The sequence below is a fragment of the Xenia sp. Carnegie-2017 genome, unplaced genomic scaffold (assembly GCF_021976095.1).
Source record: "Xenia sp. Carnegie-2017 unplaced genomic scaffold, XeniaSp_v1 HiC_scaffold_24, whole genome shotgun sequence".
Classification (NCBI taxonomy): Eukaryota; Metazoa; Cnidaria; class Anthozoa; order Malacalcyonacea; family Xeniidae; genus Xenia; species Xenia sp. Carnegie-2017.
Window position 1 is genome coordinate 13,257,586 of NW_025813487.1, and position 18,739 is coordinate 13,276,324.

At 34.3% G+C, this 18,739-nt stretch overlaps 1 protein-coding gene across 7 annotated transcripts in view; it reads left to right on the top strand.

The window, feature by feature from the left end:
• The first annotated feature begins 3,670 nt into the window (after nt 1-3,670).
• LOC124451774 (receptor-type tyrosine-protein phosphatase delta-like) overlaps nt 3,671-18,739 on the top strand; it is a 102,007-nt gene continuing 86,938 nt past the window's right edge. For 5 of the 7 annotated variants that reach the window (XM_047002367.1, XM_047002364.1, XM_047002365.1 and 2 more), the window contains exons 1-17: nt 3,671-3,939; nt 6,425-6,901; nt 8,533-8,835; nt 8,992-9,276; nt 10,958-11,247; nt 12,092-12,230; nt 12,593-12,907; nt 13,143-13,436; nt 13,504-13,579; nt 13,835-14,132; nt 14,212-14,275; nt 15,526-15,616; nt 16,244-16,455; nt 16,962-17,065; nt 17,365-17,452; nt 17,677-17,744; nt 18,635-18,668. In XM_047002367.1, coding sequence (XP_046858323.1) covers nt 6,670-6,901; nt 8,533-8,835; nt 8,992-9,276; nt 10,958-11,247; nt 12,092-12,230; nt 12,593-12,907; nt 13,143-13,436; nt 13,504-13,579; nt 13,835-14,132; nt 14,212-14,275; nt 15,526-15,616; nt 16,244-16,455; nt 16,962-17,065; nt 17,365-17,452; nt 17,677-17,744; nt 18,635-18,668 — 2,893 coding nt within the window. In that variant the 5' untranslated portion in view covers nt 3,671-3,939; nt 6,425-6,669. Of the gene's footprint in view, nt 3,940-6,424; nt 6,902-7,171; nt 7,396-8,532; nt 8,836-8,991; nt 9,277-10,957; nt 11,248-12,091; nt 12,231-12,592; nt 12,908-13,142; nt 13,437-13,503; nt 13,580-13,834; nt 14,133-14,211; nt 14,276-15,525; nt 15,617-16,243; nt 16,456-16,961; nt 17,066-17,364; nt 17,453-17,676; nt 17,745-18,634; nt 18,669-18,739 lie in introns of those variants that run through there. The other 2 variants (XM_047002368.1, XM_047002369.1) reach the window with 2 other exon arrangements.

Sequence of the window (18,739 nt, forward strand, 5' to 3'; positions counted from 1 at the left end):
TAATTAAAGACATGTTTATTTACATTCTCTTTGTATTTCAAATCAATGCTACTAGTGATTGCTATATACTTCTTACTGTCTTACGAGATAATAGTCTAGTGAAATGCCTAAGAAACATTCATGGCATTAAACATGCCAACTGCAATTTTTCCTTTGAAATTTTTCTTAATCTTTGACAGAAAAAAATTTTGAGTTTTTTCTCAAAAGTGTTGCTTGCATAAGTGTGAAACGGTAGGGTTACAATAAACACCATGGTTTGAAGCTGAGCTTTTCTATATTTATGAACTTGTCACTTGTATAAAATTTCAACTTAACTTATTACATGAGAGTTTTGAATGACTCTAGAACCATGCTATTAACTTAGTAGAAATTTTAAAGACTATATCAGTTTTTAATAGCATTATTGTAAAATAAATTTTACGTTCCTAGACATGCTAATAGCCATATATTTACATGATAATGAGCTAAATATTTTGCAGCAAAACATTCAATATTGTTCACTTCATTTTTTTGAAAAAAACATTAGAAAGCAAAATGTGTTTTACAGAAAAACGATGCTAGTAAAATCTTGTTATACTAAAACGCTGAAAATGGCATTTTAGAGTTCTGAAATTCAAAATTTCTCAGGGAGAATGCCTCAGGAGCATTGAGTGCCTCCAAAATGTTTATGAAGATGATTGAAAATCGTAAGATGATAATGGTTGTCTTATGTAAAGTGAAAAAATGATGACAATAAATGGTGAAATGCATTAGATAGATATACCATCAACAATGAAATAGATGAGGAAGGAAAGTGAAATGACAAAGAATGGATTAAATGAGAGAATTTTTAGGTTATAGTGTATCAAAACAATGATTTTTGCTAATTCGTTTACGATATTCATTCTATGGTGTGAACTCAACAGAATCTGAGGAATTTATTAATTACATATGTAATGAAGATGTATTAAAAGATGCTTTTAAAAGAACAAGAAAAACTTTTAACTAAGGCTTGCTCATACACAAAGCATTAAAGATGGTTGGACCCGGGAGTATCGTTATTCATTAGATGTCTGTTGATATAGATCGTCCAGATTAATAAAGTCATGAGAAGGACTGTTGGTGTTGATTTTGACTGACGTTTAAAACCTTAGCGAATGAAGGCGACTACCGCTAAGGTTGTCAAAACGTCAGTCGAAATCAACAACATTCTTCGACTTTCCTTGATCTACATCTAAAAACTAGCTACATACTGTATACACTTTTCATATGCTTACCGGTTTTCAATACTTCTACAAAACAATATGTTATTTGCGTATATTAGAATTAGCTAGAGTCTATTATATGCCATATTAAGCAGCGTAGCCTGCTTGACTTTTACTTTCGCTTTGTGAATATTTTATTGTTCATTGAACGTGAGAACAATGTAATTTATAGTTTAGTACAATTTATAACATGCATACCTACATAAATTAATATGAGTTCCCCAAATATCAATTCTGTTATAGCCTTGATTTCTAATCGAAGGAAATGAGACCTTTAGCAATTTAGGGGCTCCAGTCGTCTTTACAGAATCCAACACAACAACCCTCTGGCCTAAAAATTATGACGAAGAAGTTCTGAAGAAAACAGACATAACTGTATTGAAAGATTTCAGCATTCTAAAGTTTTTTGAATCTTATTACTGCATGAGAACTGTTTTGACTCAGAGCACAGTTTAAATTTGTACAGCCTAGCTCCATAATAAAACCTAATAGACCAGGCTGTCTTGTGGGAGAAGACACAGTAAGAGACTAATCGGGGATATACCAGAACAAAAAAGACCTTGCCACGCCAAACTGTTAATGGTGAACTATTAATTTCACGCTTTAATAAATGTGTAGTACCTCCTGGACTTATAAAACCTCATTCCTACGTGGGAATAGACGATTGTAAACATGAAGATAATCAGCAATTTAATTTTGGTTAGTACGAATTTTTACACAGTTCGCATATATTGTTAAAATACAACTAAACGCCTGTAATTAGCGTTCATGTAAACATATATATGCTTTTTGTTGGTGACATTTATTTATACATTTATTTTATAGTTTACCAGTTGATGTTTGCAAGCTCCGTGAATGGTATGAAATTGTAGTTTTGCAGGTTCACTTAAAGTCACGGTAAACTTTTTCATTTCTTTTTTTCAGGTACCCTTTGAATTTATCTTAAAACATGCGAACTTACATGAAGTACATCATGTCATTGGGTCCATTAGTCACTGTGGATACGGTGGATACCAAATCATTCCAACTAACGTAGAAAAATTTTAAAAGCTTTACTTCCTGTTTTGTAGTTATGAATGTGGAATGCTCTGTAACACGCATTATTCATTTTTATGAACCATTATAATTCAAAAAGAGTCTGAATGTCGCAATTTGTTTAATTGCTGAGAAATTCTTTAAAAAGTGCTTAACAAATAGAGAGAATAAAATACAACTTTATTAATGTTTTTGTGATTTCAACCTTTTTATCTACTTTCGTGTCCTCCTTTGTGTCTTTCTTTTTTTCTACGATTTGCCAACCTTTTTGTCTCTATTTGTGTCTCTCTTTTTGTCTGCCTTTGTGTCCATCATTTTGTTCATCTGTTTTTCTACCATATTGTCTGCTTTTGTGCGTGCTTTTAAGTATACCTTTATTTGTTTTCTGTTGAACTCTTTATTTACCTTTGTGTCTACTTTTGTGTCTGCCTTTGTGTCTTCCATTTTATCAACCTTTTTCTCCACCAATGTGTCAACATTTATGTTTATCTGTTTGTTCTTCCTTTGTGTCTTTATCATTTTCTCTTTGATCGAGGTGGTGTGTGAATTGTGATCTCATTAATTAATCATCTAGATGAGTACCTCATAATAATAATAATGAATGTCTGTATAATTTCGCACACCCATCATCTTTCCTTTGTTTTTGGAAGTCTTCTCTATGTATTCAGGTTCTTGTAAAACTGGTTGAGCTCATCAATGTTCAGTTGCCGTTCAAAACACGTATCGCTATTTCACAACAATTATCCAACACTTTTCCCAACACTTTTACACACATTTTGAGACAATTGTGTTTATTTAGCTGCGCCTTCGATATGTTTAAAAACTTTGTTGACATGATCAAGAGCCTCTCAAACAGGCTTTCACAGCTGTAAAATATCTTGTAAGAACATGTTCAAACAATTTGTCAAGCAGACTGAAGCAGTAAACATAAATGGTGGCAGCCTGAAGAACTCAGGCTTCTTAAACTTGCCCACACTTTCGACACCCTTGTGTTAATATCAAATACGTTGATCAAAAGGATATTCAATTCACACAGACTGATGTTTACTAATTTGAACTTGCAACTGCAAGATGGAATAAGTTTCAAAATGAACACAATCGTCACAAAATGACTACACCCACGTGATTTTCCCTACACTATGCTTGACACTGCTAGAACATAGCACTTGTAGAACACTTCTAAACTGAGTGGATACTCTCTATGAATTATGGTAAAAGTAGAAGACGATTTTAAATCTACTTTGTAAAGAGCAATGATATTTACTAATATTCATCTGTACCAATAATATTTAGATGTTTGTGTTCGCGATACCAACAGTGCGGCCATGGTTATCGTCTCCAATAGCTGCTAATATGGTAATTTATTCTTTTATAGACGTCACACTGATCATTGACCGTTTGACTTCACTTTAAAACATCCGCTTTTACAAGATATATGCATGGCCAGGAAGCTTGTATTTTCATTTTTTTCATGATGACTTCGACATTCTTTACTTCCGCGTATGAGTCAGCGTTCTTGTAAATGCAGAACATCGTCTGACGGCCTATTTTGGTTGATACATGTCCTGAAAGCTGAAATACTACACGGCCATGAAATTCAAAGGATTCTGGTTCTCGATGCTGGTATATAAGTAATATAACTTCGCTTTTCTCTTACAAGGTAAGAGCTTGCCATTGTTTGCTTTTGAAATCAAGGTATGCCCTTCGGGTTTTTAAATTTCATTGAAAATGAGATGGTTGTTTTTCTTGTATGTCAATAAATTTTCGAAAGACATTTCTCGCTGACCATGTTTTAATCTATAATTATCGAAATTTAATACGATGATGATAAAGAATGATAACATCGCTATGTGTTGATTTAATCTTTTATCGCTTTGTTTGGGTTTTTTGTTTACACTTTCATTACAATTGTGTTTACACAATGTGTGCATGTTTTGTAAGGAAGTCATACCTCCTGCCTTTTTCGTAAAACAAATCAGACACGCGCAGTCTGTGTAGGTATTGTATATTTTATAACTGGGTTTTGTGGGTTGCCATCTGTCGTAGTTTATGTATTCTTCTCAATTATACGACAATTACAATTTTACTGTGAAGTTTTGTATTAGAAAATTCGAAAAATTATTATAAATCTGTATATAAGTTTAAAGATTGGTAATCCAGGCATTACATTGTTTAAAATAAAAGTTTCTCGGATTTTATAAATAATTTTATTGAGCTTTGGACTTGGTGCTTCTAGCCTTCATCAGGTCAGCACCGAAGCACCTAGTCGAAAGCTCAATAAAAATTATAAAAAATCTGGAGAAACTTTTATTTTAAACAAATCTGTATATGTATAATTTCACGAACCTTTAGAAATTTAAATTAAGTATTGATAGCTTCATGTATACAAGTTTCACTATGGTTTTTGGCAAAGTTAGAACTTGGTAACAAGATGTGCGATACTAGTATGATACCATACTTCTTGTGTGAGTCTATGCATTATAGAAGAAAAATTTGCTCCAGATTATGTCACATCCTTTTGAACTGCTGCATAAATTATACTGCTTCATACAAAATCAGGGGCATCGGAAGGAACATAAAATGGGTGGGGGGGGGGGTTGACATTTCAGAAATTATGAGTACCAATGTCTGCAACATGTTGTCAAGTAGTCGCCATTTTTAATTTTAGCAATGCCTATTGTCTAATCACTAACATAATAAACTAATGAAAAAAAATTGCAAAAGACTCCTACATGATTCTTTAGTGTCCACTCACTGCTCTGTAGATATGTATGTTTTATAGTCAAAATAGACTATTACTAAACATTCTCTTTCATATTAATTTTGCTATTTCAATACAAAGGGGGGGGGGGCACTGTCTCCCTTCTGAGAAAAGTGCAGGGGCTTTACCCCCCTGGTGCCCCTATACAAAATTTAATTCACTTTTTGATTCAATTCACAAATATCTCATTCGAAATGCTATTGCAAAATGAGTTGTATAACTACAGCTTAGTCGCCTCAGTAGTGTATCTTTTGCATATTTTGCTTGTATTTTGGTGAAGTTCCTTCTAGCAAAAAGATTATGAATTTTATAAAAGGTAATTTTAGAACAGAGTTCTTGTCAGGTCAAATAATCAATATTGTCTTCACAGACGCATATTGCATAGACAAGTATTATGGTTTATATGACATAGGCCGTATAGTACCCATTACATCAAAGAATTGCAGAATGAAGGACTTGACAAGTAAACATCTTATCTTGAAAGAAGTCAACCATTGTGTATAAATATATATAATATATTAATCCTAACACAGTTTTAATAATCGTAAGACGGTTGTGTATAAATATGATTCAAATGTATCTGTACAGATTCCCTGACTTGTAGTGAGTATAATGGGCTGTAGAAAGTGTGGTAAAGAGGCTTCAACCCCACCCCCTCCAATAATTAGGATGGAGTGGCTTAGCCCCCTACTCCAATGTTCATTGCTACGAAGAGCTTTTCATTATTTTCCTTGAAATGAGTCACTGTTGAATTAAATTTTTCTAAAAGGTCAGAAGGCCACGCCCTGGTTCAACCTTTCAACTTACGTGCTCAACCACCCACCCCCTGAATACAAAGCACATACTTATTTTAGATTTTTTGAATTTATAGTTTTACATGTGCTTTGTTGTTGGCAAAATTTATTTGTTTATCTCTTGTTCATCTATGGCTTATTAAAGCACCTTACAGACGAACAAACTTTCTATGACAAATAGTTGCTATCCCGTGTCTACGGGCAACGAACTTTTACGTCAAATTTTAGGTGGCGAATTTTCTTTGATCGTCTGTACGTATCAACATATCAGATTTGGTTGATTTGTCATATTATCTTTGTAGACCTTACAGAGGAAGAAAATCAGTTATGTGGCAATTTTTACGACAAATGCATTTATTCAAAGCTGACACGCTAGCGTTTGAACAAATGCATTTGTCAAAGAAAACTTTGCTACAAAGTCCCATACAGACGGGAAAAAGACGTTTGCCACATATAAATTTGTCAAAAAAAGTTTTCTCGTCCGTAAGCGGCCGTTATTGATATTTGTAAACTATAACTTCTTGAAATAGTAGAATTTTTGAAAAAGTTTTGTCCAGTCATGTTCTATGTGGGGACTTCTTTTTTCTCAGGTATTGCTGGATTTTTCTTGAAACATGTTGAAACAGGAAAGTGTATTTATGATACAAAGATAGTACAGTCAAGATATCCACTACCAACTGGGGGAGAAAGGACACTTCACTTCTTGGAGCTTTCCGACAACTGTCTTCATCCAGCATCTCAGTTCAAATTTCTAAATAATGATGCCGTATTGAAGTTGAACGTAGCAGGTTGTCTTCAGGGAGTTTATAAGGCAGGAAATGGTTACTATCTTGATATGCTATATATCCACACTGATACACACAACATTAATGACGTTGCTTGTGTCAACAACAATGCTGTAACCCAAACCTCTTGGGGAGGTCTAGCAACGCGGTACGACCGCGCTGGATATCAATTTCGATGTTTAAGACCTCGTACTTCTAAAGAACTAAAAGACATTCAAGGAGTTGATCCTTATTTGAAAATGGCTAGTTGTAAATTTACACCTAAAAAGCAATTTCATTTCGGTAAGGGTTATTTGGTTCTTAATTCATATTTCGGTCCACCAAAATTTAAAACACATGAAAATATTTTAAATATTCACAAGTTATTAAAAAACATGGTAAATCAGCTACGGAAAACATGAGAAATCAGCTCAGCACACAAGAAACGGTCATATTGGTATTCAAAAAAAAGAAACTTCATTAAAAAAAATTTTTATTGGTACACCAACATGTCGGCCATGATGTCAGGTGACAATGTTCTATAGACTTGTTTTCTTGTGATTTAATTAATACAATAGAAGATTACGATCTTCTATAGTCTTTCTAATGCAGTTTCGATTGACTGGCGAAAACCAGTTTACTACGGGTGCTTTAGCATTACGGTACGAAAGGGCTGGAAGTAAATTGCGCTGTTTAAAACCTGCTAAACATAATTCACCGAGAATCCAACAAAGAATTGATCCATACCTTAAGAATGGCGTCTTGTCAAGATGAAAAAAACAAGAAAGTTCATTTTGGTAGGAAATATGTCAAAAATATTTCACTGTTTCTATTTTAAAATTTGAAGTGTTTGTGTACTGTTTATGGATTTAGGTTACTTTAACAGTTTGGACGATTTTAAACACTTTTGCAATATATTTTATAGTTAAAAAAATTCAGCTTTGCGGGTTTTCGGCACTCTTAGTTGGTGATTTTCAGTATTTTTAACGTTTGACCACAGTATGAGAAAACTGACATCAAATCGGGAACTCCATTGTAAAGGTTGCACTATATTTTATATAGGATCGTGTAGAAAACGGCCTATATAAGCAGATTTTTTTTGTAATATATTGTTTTATAATGTATAAGCAAATGAAAACAAAATACGATGTGAAATGACACAAGAAAGCTGTTATAGTGTTTTCTAAACGCGTGTTCCCGATTTGATGGCAGATCGGGACTCTCGTCATAATTTTTGTAGTCACAGCTAAGCAAAAAATTATCAACTTTCAGCAAGAAAAAATCCAGGCACATGAAATTTTTGACATATAAATTATGTTGCAAAAATGTTCAAAATCATCTGAACTATCTAAAAAGCCCGACTTGAAAAACAGGACATTGGCACTTTAAGCTAAGTATGATGCAGCGCTTATTAAACTTACTGTGATAAAGTGCACAGCTAGTTACCTTCTGACCACTCTTCTGAGAATTTTCGTGTGCCTGCCACTGTCCAATGGCACTGTCTAATTCAATTTGTACCATTATGCCACTGAGTGTAGCTATAAGTCCGCCTGTAATAGAGCCCACTTGCATGCAAGCCCATACACAAGCCCGAAGACCAGGGTCCTAACTAAGACTATTTTATTGTCGACATCAAGACTAGCACTGGGGGTGTGCACCCCAGTGCATGCTAAAGCGTTTTATATGGAGTGATGGGTTTTTATTATCACAACATTTATGACATGAAAACTACTGTGTAGATAACAACAGTATAATATAGTCCATACATCGTCCCCTCACGTGTTTAAGCGCTCAAGTGTATAAGCTCGTGAAAAAGGGCTTACTAACTTATTTAAGCCCTGTTTTTTGACCATTTATGACTTGTTAATGTAGTGTTGTAGACATGCCACTATTAAGTTAATTAACATTTTGTACATTTTTTGTGTTTTCAATAGGTTCCGTGACTTGCGCTCGACAAAAAATAATGTACGCCAGCTGTCGTAAAAGACAATATATGGTAGTAAAGACTGCAGAATATCGTGGATTGAACCAAGGAAATGTTTGTGGTTCAAGTTACTATTACAACTGTAGTGTTGATGTTACGTGTCGTCTAAAAAGACTTTGTGATGGCAAACGAGAATGTAATGTAACTGTCGATGATAATCTTTTCCCTTCAAAAAGTTGTCTTGGTTTGGACAAATATCTTTACTTTGAATATCAATGTACCTCTACCATGACGTCATTCAATGAAACTTGCAGTAAGTGATGTGGACATGTAAACGTGCTTTTGATTGATTTGATGAACTAAATATGTAGTTATACTTCAATGTCTGCCAGACTAAGATCACTAAGGAGAATATTCATGTTAATCAACTTGTTATCATCAACTAATGATCTTTTACGATTTTTTATAGTTGAAGATATTCAGTTATCACAGTCGACATTACCCAGCGAAGGTTTTATGAAACTTTTTACTAAAGATGACAGGGATTTCGCTGTCTGTAAAAGTTCCTTGGAAAATGTCAAAGATAATGTTTGTCGTTTTCTTGGCTACCCTAAAGCCGATCAAATAATGGGGAAGACTTCCCGTAGTTCAATGTCTAAAGCTGGAGAAGTAAACTGCAGAGCTACTGTGGCACCTTCATTTCTATGTACGGTTACACCAAGTAGTGGCTGTTCCGAGTATTCAATTTTAAAATGTAAGTTTCGGGAAAAAAATAAAGCTTGATATTTCAATATTTTTTTAGGATAAAATATACTCATTTAATAAAAACGACAAGATTTTTTAAAATAAACATGTTTCAACATCTCATGATGCCATCTTCAGTATAATAAGGAGTATTATGTATGTGATAAATGTATATGAGTAATATGATACTGTGATACAATTTATACACTTATGAATAGATTATTATATTACAATGAAATAGTGGTTAGAATTAATGATGAAAGTATTTACAGGCTGAATATAGTGTTAAAACGAAAACTTGAACGTTTAGATTATGGTTTGTGTTGTTAATGTGAAGTGCTTCTTTGATTTTGAGTGCGAATGCAGTATGTGCAGTGTCGATGATTTTAAAGCAAGAGGGTGAATAGTTAGTTTTGCATGAAGGTGATTTTAAAAGGTGTCGAAAGATATGTGAGTTTTTGTCAGTTGTGGTGTGATCCCTGATTCTGGAGGATAAATGACGGGAAGTTTCGCCAATATATCGGGAATTACATCCCACACAATCGAATTGGTATACCACCATAAATTTAATAGAATCAGGGATATGATCTTGGAATGAGAAGTAGTTTTTGATTTTGAAAGAAGTGAAAATTAGTCGGATTTTAATGTCAGTGCAGAAGCATTTGATGATGTTTGTAAGTCTGTGTTGTGTGAGTCGTGAATGATGTCCGATGTACGGTAGTTTAAAGTAAAGAGTTTTTATGGACTGTTCGATGTTGTTGGTCGTGATTGTTATGTCGGATGTTTTGGTGTTTGCTTTGCAGTTAGTATTAGTTTTTTCATGGAGATATCGTTTGATAGTTTTGTTGATGAAGTGTAGTGGCAAAGAGTTGCGTAATAAAATAGATGTGATGTTCTTAAGGTCTTGTAGAAAGTCATTGTCGGTGTTGTTAATTTTGTATGCTCTGTCTACAAGTGTGCGTATTAATCCAGTCTTGTATGAAAGTTGTGTGAAACTGAAGTAGTTCGTCAATAGTCACGTGTAGGTTGGTTTATGATACGTCGACGTTGTATAGGTGTCATGTGATTTTGTTAATGAAATGTCTAGAAAATGTAGTAGGTTTTGTTATTCAGTTTCGAAAGAAAATTTAATGTTCGTTTGTTGTTTGTTGATATAACTAGTTACAGTAGTTACTAGTTACACCAGAATCAAGGAACACACCACAACTGACAAAAAACTCACATATCTTTCGACACTTTTTTAAAATCACCTTCATGCAAAACTAACTATTCACCCTCTTGCTTTAAAATCATCGACACTGCAGATACTACATTCGCACTCAAAATCAAAGAAGCACTTCACATTAACAAAACTAACCCTAATCTCAACATTCAAGTTTTTCGTTTTAACACTGTATTCAGCCTGTAAATACTTTCATCATTAATTCTAACCACTATTTCATTGTAATATAATAATCTATTCATAAGTGTATAAATTGTGTCTCAGTATGGCATCACGAGATGTTGAAACATGTTTATTTTGATGAAGAGTCATTTTGACTCTGAAGATGACTACCGCTAAGGTTGTCGAAACGCCACTCAACAACAACAACTTTCTCAGGACTATACCAACCTGGACGATCTACATTACAAACATGTAACGATACTCCCGGGTTCAAACCATCTACTCAATAATTATTTTGTCACCTCAGGTCATGTTTGTGATGATCCGCTCTTACAAAACACACAGAAGTTCCCGGACTCTTTGTTTGCTGCCTCGACCCAGGACCATAGCGCAAAAGCTGCAAGAATATCCAGTGGCAGTTCGTGGTGTGCTCCTGCTGCTGATGGCAATCATTATCTTCAACTGAATTTCCCAAGTCTTTATACAGTTAACGCTATCGCAATCTTTGGAGACAGTTCAAGTTCAAGCTTTATAACTGAATATCATTTGCTTACAAACATTGACGGTGTTAATTGGAACTCTGAAAAATACCAAAAGGTAACAAAAAACTTTTCTAATTATATTTTGTTGAACCATACCAGTATTCTATAGCAAATGCTTTAATTTTACTGGCTAGTCTAGTCAAAAATAGTAAATATAGTAAAGCGATAGATAGCAAGTTGCGAAAAACATGGCTGCCTACATTGCCATCTCGCGTTTTACTTAGGTTTCTGACAATAAAGTTGATTGTTTATTTCAGAAAGCAATTCTAGAGAGGACTAAAGTTTCCACTCGATACAACATCAAGATTTTGTAGCGTAAAATTAACAAATTTAATTGAAATAAATAAACGTGCATTCAGGAAGAGTCGTTTACCTTTCAATGCGGACATTGAAAACTACAGCAAACGCAATAAAACTTTAAAAAATTAAGGAAAACTATTACAACCTTTTTCTTTATGAATACTAGTATGAAGTAAGTGGTTTTAACTCGGGAGTATTTCGATGTAGATCGTCCAGGTTAATAGAGTCCAGAGAAGGACTGTTGGTTTTATGTTGACTGACGTTATAACAACCTTAGCGGTAGTTATCTTCGATTTACTTTTATTCTTTTTTATAAGAATTCTGCTGTCTCCAAATTTCGTTTTGGTAACTTTACTAATTAATCGTCGGCTGAAACAAGATTGTAACTTTAACAATCAGTTTGTGGCAATATGAACCAACAGATTCTTTCCTCGCGTTTAACTCTTCAAGTTTAATTTGCAGTTTGTGGCTTTGAAAAGATATTCAGAAGATCCATTAGCCACTATCCCGTTTAGAGCGTCAAACAAACCCGACTTTTCTCTAACTTTCTCAACCTTTCCCTACCCAAATACGTAAGTCATTATTTTCTCTTGTTTCAGATTATACAACAAAATTGGAATGGTTACAATGATGTAGCTATAGAGAAATTTTCTCGTGGCATTAAAGCTAAAAGCTTGCGAATAGTTCCGGCGAAGTCTATTGGTAAACCGTGTTTACGAATTGAAGTTTGTGGGGGAGGTAAGGAGTGAAAATATGTCTGGTTTGCTTTGCTCTGTAAAGGAGGTATTAATATACTATATATAAACTTGCTCTTAAAATTAACTAAACACGTGAAATTTTCTTATTTGGGGCATTCTATGCATGTCCCATGGAAACAACGAATAAAGAAGGCAAATCTTAACATTGCGATCTCAGACTTCAGTGTTGCACTACATGTTTCGTTTTTCCACAATTTCCGAAGTTTTTACTTAGCATAATGACGTTCCACTTCTTTGAAATCAATGAAATTCAGACGAATTATTCTATTTTATCACATGATTTTATCCATCTCAAAATGCAATGATACCAAGTTTACCTTTTTTTTTTCTTTTATCATTCAGACATGCTACCACACAAACCAACACATCTTACTGTGAATGAAGTTGCATCAAGATACCTCAAGATAACCTGGAAAGATCCCGAAATCACTGGTATGAAACTTGGCACAAATATCTTGAATCCTCTGACCAAAGTTCGATTAATAGTGCTGAAGGATACTGTCGTTATTTTTAAAAAAACTTGGGAAGCAACTCTAATTAAACCTTACAAATTAGAGAATCTCATTCCTTACACAACGTATGTGATAAATGTAACCGCTGGCAACTCTGAAGGTTTTGGTGGATCAATTAAAGCTAGTTTTACCACTGCTGAAGATGGTGAGCTCATATTATTTGTGCATTCATTTTGGTTTTGTTTGCATTGATGGTTTTATTGTCGTGGACGAATTTTGAGAGCTAAAATCGTTTGCTGGTGGACTCTTGTGTCAATCATGATTTTCTTTTGTGTTTTATATAAGTTAGTAATGACAGTACACTGGTTGGGATTTCTTTTTAAAGTGTTTTTACTGTTTTAGATGAATCTTTAAAAGATGTGTTTTTCATTTTTGTTCAGTTCCCGAAGGTCTACCTTTAAATGTTAACATTTTCGCCATCAACAGTTCATCGTTATCAGTCACGTGGAAGCCACCTGATGTAATCAAAAGAAACGGAAAGATAGTCAGTTACACTGTTTGTATTACGCAATTGGAGAATGAAACGTGTTCAACGAACTATACCACCAAGGAACAGCATTTTCAAATAATTAATAATGTGAAGCCAGAGACAAAATATTATGTTCGCGTTTTAGCGTCTACGATAGTGGGATCTGGAATTTACAGCAATAGTACATGGGCATTTTCAAATGGAGGTAAGTTGTTTATCGTTGAAGTAAAGTTTTGATTAGGGTGATAAATTTATTCTACTTTCAATTTTAGTGGCACCTGTACTGCCCACGACGCAGATTGGAAATACATTGACTTATTTTTTGCAAAATCCAACTTTGGAATATCGGTTTGTAGCTACCTCAGGGTCAATTTTTACATGCTGTAAGGAACAAAGAACTATTTTTTGACTTTTTTTGAGTTTTTTTGGAAACTCTTTGCTCAAGTACATATAGGACAATAGTTTTAATGAGAGGATTGGGGAGGTCTAAACAGCTGCTCAGTTTTTTAGGGCAGTGCCTAGATGTACAACTTGTATTTGGACAATTGACGAAAGCAGAGGGTATGCGTGTATTTTTAAAAATGTTTTGCCTTCAATTTGCAGATATTTCGTCGTAGTAGTGATGGAATATGGCGAAGAAGAGAATCGTTTCACTTCTAACTTCAAAAACACAGACTTAATGACTTATTCTGAGGCCATTGCCGCCACGCAACCAACGCCGTATATTGCCGCCGTAATGTCTCGCGGAAATTTTAAGTCTGAGTTCACACTTGGGGATAGCGGAAACACAAGTCTTGCAGGGACAAGAAGACGGCGTTCTAATGGTAAAATTTATTATAATGGGCCGCTGAAGCCCGGCACTAACTACAGAATATTTCAACGCGTTTTCTTAAACGATCAGGTGCGATCTTTTCAATACCTTTTTCCCTGCATTAATAACAACATTTTTTATTCAGATATGAATGTTCACTTTGCTTCAGGGGGATTATTATTCTACGGACTGGAGTCCAGTGGTAGCAACTGCCCAAAAGCGGAAGTCATCAGGTTGGTGTTTGCTATCAATAGCTTATGTGAAATTTATGGATGTCTGAAGTGTAATGTTTCAAGATCGTTGCAAAGTTCGTTTTACCAAGTGTCTGAAAATTCTTGATAATGGATAGTGATTTTGTTTGATGATGCAGCAGAGGTTCAACAAGTAACTGAGGCAAGGATTTTGTACATCTGTATTCTAATTGCATTGCGTTCAAAAATAAACTACCGTACATAAGATATGGATGTTTAAGCCAGTTACTGCTTCAATTCATACTTTTTTGAAAGTTTCCAGGTCATTTGTATGAAATTTCATCCTTTTGGGAGAAGGAAAAGGAATTTATGACAGACATATGTAATGTGTTAGAAATTGCATGTTCTGTTTATAATCAATAACATGTACACGCAATGTGCAAAAAGCCGCAGGGGGTGCAAAAAGTGCCCACTCTCACCCCCACCCCCACCCATTGAAAAGGATTGTTTAAGAATTTTAACTTGTCAAATTTGAGACATGTGTAGAAATGAAAAAGATTGAAATTAAAAATTAACAAACTAAGATGTCAAGGATATATAACAATAACTTTGACAAAGCAATTAAAAAAAATAATGTTGCGCGCATATTTTTGGTATAGAACATCATGTCATGTTTTTGACTGGCTTCGTTGGTCATTCATTTAATCCATTTTGCAGCATTTAAAAAGCTCGACATCATTTGTTGTTTTCACTTAATTTTTATCGAACGATTTACTTCTGCTTGTAAGTTCTCCATAATGTTTAAAAGTGGCAAATGGTTTAGACTTTGTCCGTTGCATCACATGTACCTAGTTAGTTGTAAGATATTTTAATACAGCTCCACTTGCGCGTTTGTGATCATTGTGATGTTGGAACACACGCAAACGAATATAATGTACTGCAATATCAAGTTATCTATTCATACCTTTAGGTTGCCATGTTTTCTTTATAGTTGGTACCAGAGCCCTGTATTTGTAAGAGTTGTATTGCTCTCTGCATTTTGTATTATGATAAAGGTGATTGGGTAGAATGGGTCACATGGGCATCTTGCCGCCATTTTCGTTCCAAAAGCGCAAATTATAACCATTTTTTACTTAGGAGATAAATTATGAAAAAATGTTTACAACGATTTTATGATGCGTTACAATAGTGCCAATCAAAGCGATGTAGAATAGAAACATTTTTGTTCACCCCTTGTACACTTAATGTTTTTATTTGCGTTTTATTTTTTATCATTCATTTTCATCTTATAGACGGCGGAAATCCTGGAGCTATTGCAGGTGCAGTTGTGGCTGCTGTTTTGGTCATTGTTCTTATCGTATTGGTCATTCTGTTTGTGAGAAGGTATGATTATTACTTTGGGATTTTTTAACGTGCCAGTTTTCCAACATTAAATAATTACGTACCAGTTTTCCATCATTAAATAATTATGTACCAGTTTTCCAACATTAAATAATTACGTACCAGTTTTCAACATTAAATAATTACGTACCAGTTTTCCAACATTAAATAATTACGTACCAGTTTTCCAACATTAAATAACTACGTACCAGTTTTCCAACATTAAATAACTACGTACCAGTTTTCCAACATTAAATAATTACGTACCAGTTTTCCATCATTAAATAATTACGTACCAGTTTTCCATCATTAAATAATTACGTACCAGTTTTCCATCATTAAATAATTACGTACCAGTTTTCCATCATTAAATAACTACGTACCAGTTTTCCATCATTAAATAATTACGTACCAGTTTTCTATCATTAAATAATTACGTACCAGTTTTCCATCATTAAATAATTACGTACCAGTTTTCCAACATTAAATAACTACGTACCAGTTTTCCATCATTAAATAATTACGTACCAGTTTTCCAACATTAAATATCTACGTACCAGTTTTCCATCTTCCAGAATTAAAATTCAGCTTCCGTTTGGTGTCAACACCTTTTAAATTTCCCCCTCTTAGACGGCGTAATGGAAGGAAACGTTCTGGGTCCGTTAAAAAATCAAATGTAGAAAAGGTCAGAAATCACGGACCATCTGTAATGAATCAAGTATTTGTTGGAAGCCATAACATTGGAAATATCAACACTCCTGATAACATCAATAGCCCGATGAACAGACAGGATGAATCAGTTCTTCTCCTGAATGAAGAGAAAGTTTACGAGAACAATGCTGGTAATATTTATAAAATCGATTGGCAACATCAGTTTGTGTGTTGTCTATTTTAACACGTTTTTGTGGCTTTTTGTGATGACAAGTTTTTTGTCTGCAATAGCTTAGAGCTTTACTTCGTGTTACTTAGTTTCGTTTGTGTTGGTTAATTTCATGTGTCAATTTTCACACGTGTTACTTGATTTTGTGTGTATTACTTAGTTTCACGGTGTGTTAATATTTTCATGTATTTTACTTATAGTTTTATGTGCGTTGCTTAGTTTCATGTGTGTTTTTAGTTCCATGTGTGTGACTTAGATATTTTCATGTGTGTTACTTTGTTTCCTTTGTGTTAACTTAGTTTCACATTCTTTACGTCTTATACAAGCAAAATTATTTACATTTGTTACTGAAATAGAGTAAACCCTCTTCATTGCGCTTGTAAACTTTTTAAATGACGTTCTTTGTTTAAAGATAATAACATACTTATTTTCTCTCCTGTTGATGTTTTCCTTTGTGTACTCTTTAAGCTATTACCGCCAAGGATCGTCAACCAATTCCCATAGCAATGTTCGAGAGACACGTGAGGAAACTGAAGCATAACAACATGAAGGAACTAAAGTTAGAGTTCGAGGTAATGTTGCACCAGCTATCATTGAGTTAAGCGCATGCGCATTTAATTGAAAGGTTTTACTTAGGTTTTCGTTGTAAGAGACGAGAGCTTATCATTGAAAGCTCGTAGTAATTGTACAAACGATCTACTTACGTATATAAAAAGTACGTAAAACTGCAAGTTCTTATCTCATAATATAAGAAATTTTTCCGTTGTCACAGTTAATCGTCTGTCCAATCAAACTACCCAAACTTTCACACGTTTTTTTTGACACTGTCACACATTTGGTGTAACACTTAAATGATTTTGATTTTTTACAGGATTTACCAAATGGTCAAATGTCCAATTGGGATGTCGCGAAGAAACCTCACAATACTTCAAAAAACCGATATGGAAACGCTGTCACATGTAAGATTATTAGCCAAGAAACTTTCAATATTCCGAAACTTGTGTGAAAGCACAGTCATGTGTGAGATTATGGACGAAAAAACTATACCATAATGACGAAAACTGATTGAAACGCAGTCAGATGTAAGATTATTGACTAATAAATCTTACTACTAATATAAACGGAGCAATATTGATTATTAGTCTCAGAACCATGCATTACTAATGAAGGCCGTTTCATTTAGACGACCATTCTCGTGTGATACTCTCCGGAGATGAAAAAACTGACTATATTAATGCTTCATTTGTCGACGTAAGTGTTCTACAAAGCTTTTGTTCATTAATTTAACCATATACAGGGTGTCCCCCGAAAAACGGAACCCACACAAACTAATTTTATATGTGCCGAAGTTACTATGCACAATACTATCACAATAGCATTCACATGCTGTTGGATGAACTTGACAGTTCTGCACCTCTGGGATTTCATAGAGTTTGTACACAGTATTACTGAAGCAAGGTAAAGTACGTACTATCATACACGTACTTTCATCTCAATTTATAACGCAAAATCTTTGTAAAATCAAAGCGACATTAACAATGTTAAAACGGCCACAAAAACGTAATCGTACTTTCCGTGATTTACATTGAACATTGACAGACTAGCGTGTAAACAAATCAACCAGGCGGAACAAACAGCTGTTGCAGACTAAATTATTTTGTGCAGATTTCATTTTAATACATACATAATTATTTGTGTGGGCTCCGTTCTTTTGGCACATCCTGTATGTTGATTGTCGTTCGAATAATGTAAGTGAACGGTTGCTTACTGATATATGGGCTGATTACATAAGCCCGGGTTTATACGGGTTCAGTCAAGCGTTAAATGATTTTGGCAAATGGAAAAGATTCAATACTCTTCATCAGATAAATCTTCTCTGGCAATTTCACAATATTCTGGTTTAATAACTACACAAAACATTTAAAATTACAACAACCAATTTGGTTTAATTTGAGAACTACAACAGGAATGACTTGTGGTGCTTAAACAAACAGTTGTAATTTTTACGCTTGAAGTTTCGACTCCTTTCAATACCTCAAAATCATTTCACGCCTCGCTGAAACACGGCTTGCCGGGATCATGTAAACAGCCCTATAGACTCCATGCAATTGTTGTTTAACCTTTCTACGTTTAAATTTCAGAGCAAAACTGACAATTATTACATCGCGACCCAAGGTATGTAAAAAGGTACTATCGCACGTGCCTTTTCTAGTTCTAAAGGAGGTTTTGAATGCGAAATGATTGTT